Source organism: Sus scrofa, chromosome 13 (genome assembly GCF_000003025.6).
Source record: "Sus scrofa isolate TJ Tabasco breed Duroc chromosome 13, Sscrofa11.1, whole genome shotgun sequence".
Classification (NCBI taxonomy): domain Eukaryota; kingdom Metazoa; phylum Chordata; class Mammalia; order Artiodactyla; family Suidae; genus Sus; species Sus scrofa.
This window is the reverse complement of record NC_010455.5, coordinates 1,935,327-1,948,227: the sequence shown is the minus strand read 5'-3', so window position 1 is coordinate 1,948,227 and position 12,901 is coordinate 1,935,327. Positions and strand designations below refer to the sequence as shown.

General features: G+C 41.3%; 1 protein-coding gene across 1 annotated transcript in view; it reads left to right on the top strand.

Annotated features, from left to right (window-relative positions):
- The window catches only part of COL6A6 (collagen type VI alpha 6 chain), a 168,494-nt gene that overhangs the window by 37,741 nt on the left and 117,852 nt on the right, over window positions 1–12,901 (top strand). The window contains 6 exon segments of the mRNA XM_021071331.1: window positions 2,327–2,593; window positions 2,596–2,913; window positions 4,754–5,374; window positions 6,466–7,026; window positions 8,001–8,558; window positions 10,733–11,308. Coding sequence (XP_020926990.1) covers window positions 2,327–2,593; window positions 2,596–2,913; window positions 4,754–5,374; window positions 6,466–7,026; window positions 8,001–8,558; window positions 10,733–11,308 — 2,901 coding nt within the window.

The window sequence follows — 12,901 nt, the reverse complement described above, 5'->3', positions numbered from 1 at the left end:
TCAGTTTCAACTCTTCCTAGGTCTTCTGGGAGGTTGCATGAACATTCTCTCTTAATATTAGGTTCAGACCTGGAAAATTTGAAATGTCTCTTCCTAATTTGTTTGTGCCAAAACATTGTCTTGTTTAAGCATCAGGATTTTGCTCCAATTTAAACTGTTTGTCTGCTTATTGTAAAGAAAGTGCTTTTACCCTGAAGAGAGCTCAAGAGCATCCACTGTCTGTCAGCAATCCATGTCCAATCCACTTGAAGGCAAAAAACTGGCCTCACCTTCAAGGCCTCTGCCACTTCTTACATAATCCCTTTTTTTTTTTTTTTTTTTTTTTTTTTTTGCTTTTTAAGGATGCAACTGCAGCATATGGAAGTTCTCAGGCTAGGGGTCAAATCGGAGCTACAGTTGCTGGCCTATGCCACAGCCACAACAATGCCAGATTTGAGCCTCGTCTGCCAACTACACCACAGCTCATGGCAACCCTGGATCCTTAACCCACTGAGCAAGACCAGGAATTGAACATGCATTCTCACAGATACTAGTCGGATTCATTTCTGCTGCACCACAACAGGAACTCCCACATAATCCATTCTCATAACTGGTCACTTCTTGTCCAGGGCCACCTAGACTGGCTTTTCCAGTTTTCTCAAGGACTCTGACGTTGGAAGCAAGTTTTCTAAAGGGATGCATTAATTAGACTTTGCCCTGCAAACATTTTCCTTTGTTGCCTCAGTGGGCCTGATGTTAAGCTTTTTAAAAGACAATGTTCTTTCCCTATTTGCTCCATGGTTCAGATACAGTGATGGGCCTGATTAGAACTGAAATCTGCCTCATGTGCAGTGCTTCAGTTCTTTTCTGCCCACAAGGTGTGGGGATCTGTCCATGAAAGGAAAGGTCACTTTTGGTCACAGTCAGACCTGGCAGGCAGGGTCACCCTGCAGTCCTCAGATGGGTTACAAAATTCTCTTGGAGGAAGATGTTGGTTGGCCCTCAATTAAGTTTTCCCCTGAGATTCTGCTGGCTATATGATCATCAAAGGAATCCCAAAATAGTTGAAATCAGGTAGTTTAGAAGAAAAAAATAGTTTTAATTCACTTTGCCTTAATCAGACTGCTCCAAAAAGAATTAAATAACAAGCAGGGGTGCTAAAGCTGGTTTCTTAGCAGTTGCAGACAGGAAAAATTCTTTTAATTTGATTAGAATTTATCTAGTAACTCTTTTAGAGCATCGGAATCTGAGAGTGAGGAGGGACCTTGGATATTTTCTATTCATTTTAAAGGTGAGAAAACAGGCCTATTGAATGGCTTGAGAGTGCTAGAATGATTAGCTAATAACAAAGACAGGGCTCCCATTACTTGTTCAATGACACTGTATTTTCTTAAACATACACCATCCAAACATACACAGATATTTCCCTCTCTTTCCTGGACAAGAAATGGATCTTACAGTATCGTGGTGAGAGTTCTGAATTCAAACCAGCAGACTGACCACTAGCGAATGACATTTTGTGCTTGAACCCAATTCTCTGTCACATGAAAATATGATTCTACATACCTAGCATCAAAGCTGGCATTGAACGAAGCCTTAAAATTCAGCAAAGTATTGTATTCCTATATAAAAATTATATTCATAATAGAAACTAAACCTATAATTTCTTTCCCGACCTAAAGTATACTAGTTCCTATCACATTTTACATATGTGAGAATAAATTTACCAATTATAATGCTCACTCGTGACTCATCAAAAAATATTGCCAATAACTTTAAAGTAAATTAAGACACTTTCATATTTCTGATTTTAGTGGTTTCTTTTAAACTTCATCAATTTGACATTTTGGAATACAAAACCAATATGTTTGTAAGTTAATCAGATCATTTGTTGCACTGCTTAAATGGAAATCACAATGAAAGGCTATTTTTCAGAAATTTCCAAACAAATTTGATTTTATTTTTTGATGAAAATTTTTATCCTGTTGGTAAAAATTAAGGTCAAATTATTAAAGAAAAAAAAGACACAAGAGGAAATTGTCCACTAAAAGTATAAAAACCCAAGAATTTTTTTACCTCACTATGTTTACCTATTCGTAATTAATTCCTTGCAAAGTCGTGCTTAATTTTGTGATCAGTTCAAATGAGAGAGCATATAAAAGAATCAGCCCAAGAAACAGATATTTATTTTTCTTGAGAGAATGCGTATTACTTTCAGTTCCTTGGAAAGGTATTGCAAATACAGGTAATGGAGGAAAGTCAATTTCTTTCCCATGTAGTTGGCATTAAACTTGGTAGTAAATTTTTGAAGTTTGCTTTATTTCTATGTTCTTCTCTGGGTTTGCAGGCCCTGAGTATGCCGACGTGGTGTTTCTGGTGGACAGCTCCGACCACCTGGGAATTAAATCCTTCCCATGGGTGAAGATGTTCATCAACAAGATGATCAGCAGCCTCCCCATAGAGGCCGACAAGTACCGCGTGGGCTTGGCCCAGTACAGCGACGGGCTCCATAATGAATTCCAACTCAACACCTTCAAGAGCAAAGGCCCCATGCTGAACCACCTCAAGAAGAACTTCGGGTTCCTGGGTGGCTCCCTGCGCATTGGAAACGCACTCCGGAGGTTCACAGGACCTACTTCTCCAGTAGGAGGGACAGGAAACAGTATCCCCCCATCCTGGTGGTCATGGCTTCCGCAGACTCCGAGGATGCCGTGGAAGAGGCCGCTGAGGCCCTGCGCAAAGATGGAGTGAGGATTATCTCTGTGGGGATGCAGAGGGTGTCCGAGGAGACCCTGAAGGCCATGGCCACGGGCCAGTTCCGCTACAACCTCCGAACAGTCAGAGACCTCAGCGCCTTCTCCCAAAACATGACGCAGATCCTCAAGGAAGCAATTCAGTACAAGGATGGAACAGTCAATGACATTCTTGTGGAAGGTGGGTTCAGCAGCAGGTGTAAGGATGATGATAAGATGCTTTTGAAGATCAACATGAGAAAAGATTTAAGACTTTGTGAGCATTTCTTTCCCCAAAAGCCGGGCTGCATTTTCAGATGTTAAATGTAGAACAGCTGAATATAGAATGGCCAGTGATTGTGGCTGTTGTATATTCATTGAACTCGGTAAGCCCTGGTTTTTCAAGTTTCACTTATGGTATTGCCCGTCATTCACAGGCTTCTTAAAACTCATGAACACCTACTCCCTGCCACCCAGCTATCTGAGCTTTCTCCCTGGACTTCACTTACTGTGCAGCTTTATTCCTGGTTCATTTGAAAGTCAATTTGCTCCTAAAGAAATACTTGACTCCTGAAGCCATATAACATCATACAGAATGTTAGAGCTCAAAACCACTTCCGGGAGTCCAAGCCCCCTGTTCCTTAGATAGGAACATGCAGGCACTCTTAGAGGTGATGTGACCTGCCCAGGGCCCAGCTGCAGTCTGGCATCAGAGTCTGTGTCCTGTTGTTTCAGCCCCATGCTACCCCTTGCTGCAGCTCTGTTCTAAATTAGCTTCTCCTTGTTCTGCTCAACACCAACATGCTGCTCTGGTCTGTCCCCTTCTACTATTCTATTATCAAGAATGGCCTAGAGTTTATGAACATCAAGAGAGGGACAGGGGAGGGCTAGTAAAAAAAATTTGCTCTAAGTATACAAGTCCAAATAAATGATGTAGGAAACTCACATTATGTCTGATTAAGTCAGTTTGGATGCGATGACATATATAATTGTCTCTTGATTGAGAAAGCTTTTCTTGTAGTGATCTATGAAAATATTAATCTTATTACTAGCATCTTTCCCCAATAAAATTTTGGAACATCAATTGCTTAAGCATGTTTGTGCTATAACTACTGATATTAATAGTTATTTTTAATACAGTATAGTAGCTTCTGTTCATTGAGTGATTTTCATGTGCCAGGCCCCATGCTAAGCTCATGATTTTATTTAATCCCCATAAGAACTCTATGAGGTCAATATTTGGAACAATATTTTCCCATTGGTTTTTAAATTTTTTTAATTTTTAAATTTTTTTATTGAAGCATAGTTGATTTCCAACATCATGTTCGTTTTAGGTGTATAGCACAGGGATTCAGTTATATATATATATATATATATATATATACACATATATATATATAACTATATATATGTATAGCTATATATGTTATACATATACAGATTCTCTTCCCTTATAGGTTACAAGATATTGAGTAGAGTTTCCTGTGCTACACAGTATGCCCTTGTTGGTTATCTAGTTTATATATAGTAGTGTGTATATGTTAATCCCAACTTTCTAATTTATCCCTCTCCCACCCCCCCTTCCCCTTTGGTAACCATTCCTTTGTTTTCTATATCTCTTTCTGTTTTGTAAATAAGTTCATTTGTATCATATATTAGATTCCACATATAAGTGATGTCACACGCTATTTTTCTTTATCTATCTAACTTACTTCACTTAGTATGATCATCTCGCGGTCCATTCGTGTGGCATGATTTCATTCTTTTTTATGGCTGAGTAATATTATATATACCACATCTTCTTTGTTCATTCATATGTGAGATTAATATTCTTGTTATCTTTATTTTATAGAGGTGGAAATTGAAGCTGGGAGATTAGCTAGCTCCAATCTTGGAACCCAGGACCTCTGATCTCAGATTCATAATCATTTTGTACACTTCCTTCCTGCTTGACATGCATAACCAAACTAGGGTAGAGTTCTCCATGCCTTCTAATGCTGAGCCTCCAACTAAAACTGTGCCTGTTTATTCCTTGCCCACAGTTTGCAAAGGTTCTTCTGTGGCTGATGTTGTGTTCCTGTTGGATGTATCCATCAATGGCAGCTGGGAGGATTTTGACTATCTTAAAGAATTCCTGGAAGAAAGTGTGTCTGCTCTGGACATCAAGGAAAACTGCATGAGGGTCAGCCTCGTGGCCTATAGCAATGAGACAAAGGTGCTTAACCCGCTGAGCAGGGGCATAAACAAGTCGGAGATTCTCCAGCACATCCAGAGCCTCTCTCCCCGGACTGGGAAGGTCTACACCGGAGCTGCCTTGAGAAAGATCAGGAAGGATGTCTTCACTGCACAGAATGGCAGTCGGAAGAATCAGGGGGTGCCTCAGATCGCCGTGCTGGTGACCCACAGCCCATCAGCGGACAACGTGACCAAGGCTGCCGTGAACCTCCGGCGCCAAGGGGTGACCGTCTTCACCCTGGGCATGGAGGGGGCCAGCGACACCCAGCTGGAGAAGATCGCCTCTCACCCTGCCGAGCAGTACATCTCCAAACTGAAAAGCTTCTCTGACCTGGCCGCCCACAACCAGACGTTTCTGAAGAAGCTGAGAAAACAGATAACTCATACTGTCTCTGTGCTATCTGAATGGACTGAAACCCTCAAATCTGGTAAAGCCCTTTGCTGAGAGAAGAATTATTCCCATTCTTTTGCTTTTTTTTTTTTTTTTTTTTGGCTTCTGCATGTTCTATCTACAAAAGGGTTTGGCAGGTATGATGTAGGGAACGAAAGTGATTTCCTGGCTTTTTACTTTATCTTGATAATATGAAGTGTAAATTGGGGGAGAATAAAAGCTATCAAGGTGGGGAAGGATTTCCCCTTTTTTTCTCTTGTGCAGCTTTATTTGGATTCCTCATTACTTCCTAACACCCCAGAATACCTTCCTTTATTCTTTATCCCCCTGCACTTTTTTGTTTCTCGCCTTTGCCACACATTTCCCTGTTCTTTCCTTTGTTTATTTTTTCTTTGTGTACTTTTTTTCTCCCTCCTCTTCTTCCCTCAGCCTCAAATTCCAATAGAGAAAAAACAGGAAGCATGATTTGGATTGAAGACAAGGTAGTTTATTGGAAAATACTATTCTAGTATCTGCGAGTTTAGCTAGAGAGAAAGAGCACAATGTATTTTGTATGTTTCATACGTACACGTGAACGCCATATAAATATTTTATGTGTGTGTGCTATATACATATACATGCATCCTTCAACAAATATTTATAGCATATTGACATAAAGGTGTCATTGCCCTACAGAAGTAAGGCCACTGACAATACCCCTAGTTGTGTCAGTTGACTAGGAGTGGATGAGGAATAAATAATTTGATCAAGATTTCAAGAGAACTCCTGTGTCCACCAAGTCATTAAATACCTTCTCTAGTTCTCAACACACCACTTGACCTTTTGCCTGCAGTTATGCACTGATAAGTCACTTGTGAAAATCATCTTCAAGTTTTTTTCTAATCTTTTACTATATCCAGATTGAGCCTGAATCTTGGCAGAGAATAATGCAAATCTTCTTAAAATGTCAGAAACAATTATTTTGGCCCACTGCTAAGATTCCCCTAAGGCAAACCAGCAGCACAGGCTTAGAAGCTGTTTCCCAATTTTCTGCCTCATGAGGTGCAAATTTACCCCTCTTCCCATCTGCTCCTCTCTCTCCAGCACACGTGCCCTAATGCCACACTCAATTTTGGGGTTGCATTTTAGGTTGTGTGGACACTGAGGAAGCCGACATCTACCTGCTCATCGATGGCTCTGGGAGCACCCAGGCCACAGACTTCCAGGAAATGAAGACCTTCCTGTCAGATGTTGTAGGAATGTTCAACATCGCTCCCCAGAAAGTGCGGGTCGGGGCTGTCCAGTATGCCGACCGCTGGGACTTGGAATTTGAGATCAATAAGTACACAAACAAGCACGACGTGGGAAAGGCCATTGAGAATATCAGGCAGATGGGCGGCAACACAAACACGGGTGCAGCCCTGAACTTCACCCTGGGGCTGCTGCAGAAAGCGAAGCAGCAGCGGGGAAACAGAGTCCCATACCACCTGGTGGTCCTGACCAATGGTGTGTCCCAGGACAGCGTCGTGGGGCCAGCAAACAGGCTAAGAGAGGAGCTGGTCCATATCTATGCCATTGGGGTCAAGGAGGCCAACCAAACACAGCTGCGTGAAATCACAGGCGAAGAGAAGCGGGTGTACTACGTGCATGACTTTGATGCCTTGAAAGATATAAAAAACCAGGTTGTTCAAGAAATCTGTGCTGAAGAAGGTAAGGGAAGTGATGGCCTTGCCTTTGGACTTCATCTCCCAAATTGCCTTTCTGCAGTATTTTTAAAAATTTTTGAAATATAGTTGTGTTCATTTCTGCCATACAACAAAGTGATTCAGTTATATTTATTCGGTTATATTCTTTTTGATATTCTTTTCCATGATGGTTTAATCACAGGACATTGAATACAATTCCCTGTGCTATACAGTAGGACCTCATTGTTTATCCATTCTATATATAAGTTTGTATCTGCTTCCTTTTTGACACTGCAGATGTGAAGAAATAGCATAAATGTCCAAGTTGAGATGTGTTGACCTGTGAAGCTGTTTATTCTCTAGATCAAAACAAAGGGTCCATAATGGTGCTGCTCTAATTATTATATGAAGCGTAAGAATGACATTTGAAAGCATTTGTATTAACTAGCTCTTAATAAGTATGAATTAACTTCTTCCTATAAATTGCTGCAGGGATAGATCTATGATTAGACACTGCATTGTGATATGATCAAATGCTTTCTGATTTTAAGGAGTATTTCAGGTTTATTTAAATTGCTTTCTAATTAAACTTGTATGAAGTCATCTAGAGCTGGATCAGTAGTTTTCTGTGAGGGGTGATTTTGCCCCTTCAGGGAATAGTTGCCAATTTTGGTGGTCACAATTAGAGAAGTGCTCCTGGCATCTAATAGATGGAAAAGGTGCTGTTAAACATCCTGCAGTATTCTACAGTGCATGGATTGCCTTCCACAATAAAAACTTTCCAGCCCCAAATGTTAATAGTGCTGAGCTTGAGAAACCCTTAGTTACACATTAAAGCAAATTACAAAGTAATTGTCTTCAATGCTTTATTTACATGCTAACAACCCTTACCAAGAACACATTTAACTTTAAAATTATTTGTGTTTTGGATCTTCCTGTTGACTCTTACTCTTTTTACATGAAGCCAACTTGAATAAAAATCTCCTCTCTCCCATGCAGCTTGCAAAGAGATGAAGGCTGACATCATGTTTCTGGTGGACAGTTCTGGCAGTATAGGACTTGAAAACTTCATCAAAATGAAGACATTTATGAAAAACCTGGTGAGCAAATCTAAGATTGGAGCAGATCGGGTGCAGGTTGGCGTAGTCCAGTTCAGTGGTGACAGTAAGGAAGAGTTTCAGCTTGATAGATACATGTCCCAGAGTGAGATTGCAGATGCGATAGACAGAATGGCTCACATTGGACAAAATACCTGCACCGGGAGTGCCTTGACCTTCGTGTCTCAGTACTTCAGCCCTGCCAAGGGGGCCCGGCCCAATGTCAGGAAGTTCCTCATCCTCATCACAGACGGTGAAGCTCAGGATGTAGTCAAGGACCCGGCAGAGGCACTTAGGCAAAAAGGCATCATTATCTACTCCGTGGGGGTGTTTGGCTCCAATGTCACCCAGCTCGAGGAGATCAGCGGGAGACCTGAGATGGTTTTTTATGTTGAAAATTTTGACATTCTGCAGCACATTGAAGATGATCTTGTTTTTGGGATCTGCAGCCCCCGTGAAGGTAGGCATGAGCATATCCACTGGGGGGGGGGGGTTATCCAAACACCATACATCCATGCTAGTCATTGCTTCTTGAACTCAACAGGTTACTATTTGAACACTGTAAGCTATTTGTTTAATTGAAATGTTTATCCTAGTGGCTTTTTGCCTGCATGTAAAAATGCAGTTTCAAAAGAACTGTGAAATTAGATGGTAAGGAACAATTCTGATCCATCTAGATTCACTCCCATTTGTAGATAAAGCACTGGGGTGATGCATCCTCTGTTTTAGACAAAATGGTATCTGACCAGGTTTTAGGTCTGGTCCCCTAGAAACAGAAGTTGAGTTGGGGATTCTTGTGGAGGTGATTTATCATGGAGATATTTTCAGAAGGGGAGTAAGGACAGCAGGAGTAGAAGTCAAGTAAGGAGGTGATCTCAGGTGGAGTCCAGCCTCAGCCTGATTGCTTAGGGAGCACTGGAGCATGAGTTACATCACAGAGTCAGCTCCCCCTTGGGGCCTGGGCCCAGCCTCATATAATCTGAGTTTGGGGGCTACATGTAGCCCACTCACAAACAGTAGGGGCATAACCTCCTGGGCAAAGTGGCTCCCCTTTGACCCAACATCCACTACATATGTTTGCTAATTTTACAATTTTTAAAAACCAATGCTTATGTAAAATGAGATAATCTTTTAAGAACACTTTGATATTTGTTAAATCTTAAAAAGGAGGGGTATAATATAGGACCTGGAGCAATGGATGCTTCAAAGGAAATAAATAGGGTAGTCACCACTGTGTTCCCAGGAAACTGCAGAGTAAAGAAAGTGATAGAAACAAAAGTTCAGCAAATAAAAGGGACCCATGGGGCTTGATGACAGGGGCATTCTGACAAACCTCTATAAAGGAGATGGCTCTTAATGGAGTTTTGAACAAAAGGAAAGACATGGTTCTGTTCAAACGTCACTGGAAGGTTAGGTGACTGCAGTCTGTTTTGTGGAAAGAGAAGTTCACCTAGATTGTGTGTCCTGGTGACTCTACCCAGGAAAAGTCTGACCTCTTTGAAAGATGTCAACACTGAGCAGTGCACCCCCCAGCACCCTAGGTTATTCAAGCAGGCTCTCCTGGGCAGCTAAAGGACAGAGGGACATAGTTTCTTCTTTTGCAGACCCTAGCTTTCTGGAGAATTTGCTCATGGCTCTGTACACATGGCCTCTGCTCAGTGGAGTAAGTGCATTGCCTGTAGGATTTCCAACAGCCCTGCCATGCAGCAAGCAAGTGGCTGCCAAAGAAGGGAATGTGGTGAGCGTCCAGAAGCAGGGGTTGGGGGGGGGACCTTCCCACAATTCCATTTCTACAGAATGGATGAGTTAACATTTGGAACACATCTTTCCAAGGCCTATAAAAAGATTGTGCTACATAAGCAATAAATCATTCACTGCCTCACAATTCCATTTCTCCAGAATAAGTGAGTGGGAATTTGGAACTCTGCACCGCCAGATAGAACACGCCACACACACAGATCAAGTACCAGTTGGGTCTTTCATTGTCCCAGTTTTGCTTGTTTGTGGCACTGACCTCACATTTTAAAAGTTAATGAGAATGTCATGCTAGTACCATTTGGTTGAAATGGGCTTCTTTCTATGATGAAGTGTGAGATGGACTTTCTATGATGACGCCTAATCATGAATAGAATGTTTCAAGGAAATCAAAAAGGGAGAAAAGCTAACCCTGAAAAGTCAGCCATCATATAACCATGAAAAAATTCATTTTCATCTGGTCAGTTCCCCCAAGGTTTATTTTAAGAATGAAATCTCATTATCCCTATGGCTTAAAAAAAAAATAGACAAATTTGCATAAATTGAAGCATATGTTGAAGGTACAGCTCATATGGAAAATTTACACAGAATTGTGATTTCTTCTTTGGGTCCAAAAGCACTTGAGATATTTATTCCTGATGATCCTGTGACTGTCCCCACTCCCTGCAGCAGGCTTCCCATCATATCTGCCTTGCCCTAAATGAGCATTACTATGTACTGGCAGCTCAAATGTATGTGTGCTGTGTCTGTTATCCAGTGAGCAGACAGTGCAATGTACAGCCTGATCTCATGGAGGGAAGACACTGGCTCTTAAAAAGAAGGTGGGGGAAATTATGCAAAGCCAATCTTGTTGGGTTTTCCTTTTTCACCCTCTTCTAGAATGCAAGCGCATTGAAGTTTTAGATGTCGTGTTTGTAATTGACAGCTCTGGCAGCATTGACCATGATGAGTATAATATCATGAAGGACTTTATGATTGGCTTGGTGAAAAAAGCTGATGTAGGCAAGAATCAGGTCCGGTTCGGGGCTCTGAAGTATGCCAAAAACCCGGAGGTTCTGTTTTATCTGGATAGACTTGGCACAAAATGGGAGGTGATCTCCGAGCTCCAGAATGACCAGCCCATTGGAGGCGACACTTACACGGCCAAGGCCCTGGACTTCTCAGACCACATGTTCACTGAAGATAGGGGCAGCCGCCTGCACCAAGGGGTCCCCCAGGTCCTCATAGTGATCACTGATGGGAAATCCCATGATGCTGATGAGCTCAATGCCACTGCCAAGGCTTTGCGGGACAAGGGCATTCTCGTCTTGGCCGTGGGGATTGAAGGTGCCAATGTTGAGGAGCTGCTGGCCATGGCAGGATCCAGCGACAAGTACTTCTTTGTGGAAACCTTTGGAGGCCTGAAAGGGATATTTTCAGATGTGTCCACCAGTGTGTGTAACTCTTCCAAAGTAGGTAAGTCTTATCCATTAATTTTTTCTTATTTATCAGCAGAGAACCAAATATGGGAGAAACCAAAGCAGTAGCCCACAGGAGCAAGTTCTCCAGAGAGGAGGAATTAATGGGTTGGTAGAACTTCTCACTTTGTAGAAACTCAGGTTGGAAAGACCTCAAGGACATTTCATTCAGCCTCTACGACTTTCCTGCTCACTTCCATCTCAACTCTTCCAATGATGGGAAATTCACCATTTTTGAACAGGCTTTTATTTATTGGAACACATATTTGTGTACATGCCACTTTCACCCACTGGTTCTCCCTCCTTCTCTTTACACAAGACATTAAATTCCTCTCTTCCTAAGAACCAGCAACCATTGCCTGAAGTCCTTTCTCCTGCAGTCTGGAAGTTTCCTATTCCTTCACCTGTCTCTGTTACGGCACAAACTCATTTAAAACATGTGCCCAATGTTCAACTCTTGATTTTCGCCTCAGATGTTTCCAAAGCAGAGTGCTAATGGGTCTTCTTTTGCCCTGGATGCTCTGTTTCTATTCTGGCAGCTGGAAATTACATTGCTGCTTCTATGTATATATGTATTCATTCAGTCAGTGGCCATTTTATACTTTATATGTATGTATAATGGTTTTTATTTTTTCCATTATAGCTGATTTACAGTGTTCTGTCAATTTTCTACTGTATGGCATGGTGACCCGGTTACACATACATGTATACGTTCTTTTTTTCTCACATTATCATGCTCCATCTTAAGTGACTAGACATCATTCCCAGTACTACACAGCAGGATCTCATTGCTGTTCCATTCCAAGGGAGACTGTGATCCATTAAAGTTCTTTAGTAGTTGTATTAGGATGTGTTTTACTAAATATACTAAGTATTTTTAATAGATGAATTAAGGTTCATCCAGGATTCCAATATCTTGGTACAGTTCCTTCCTGTTTCTCATGTGCCTTGTTTCCTGAACATGCAGCTACTATCTTTTTCTTTCACAAAACTAACAAAATCCACCTGGATCTCACCAAAAACTAGGACAAATCTCTTACTTTTTGCTGGCCAATGCCTAAAAATCAATCTGCCTTTTTCCAGACCACTGTAGAAATTGAAATTGAATTTTTGTACTGAAAGTCCTCCCTTGGGCATAAAAAAGCTCTTTATTTCCTTTGTTTGAATCTGAAACAAAAGAATTTAATGAACTAACCAATTCCTGAAGGCTCTATTGACTACATTTCTTATCTCTTCCTCGCTTCTCTCAGCCGAGGGAAACTCAGACATCTTTAATCTTTTCTGAGGCTAAAATGAGAACTAATAAAGTTAGGTCAGTGGTGAGCTCTCTGGGGAATTCAAGGAAATGATAATGCTTACCAGAAGGCAAAGGAACACACAGACGCATGTGCCAAGCATAATTCATTCATTGGCCATGGTCTTTCACATTCTTTCTGTTTTGTATTTGCTGTGTTAAGACAAGGGAAGCCTCTCTAAACCCTACCACATTGTTCAAAAACATTTGTTCAAAAACTAAATCTGAGTTTTCATACCAAAATAGGGGAAACAATGTAGGGTTCTGTCTTTCAAGGGTCCTACAGAGTAAATTTTA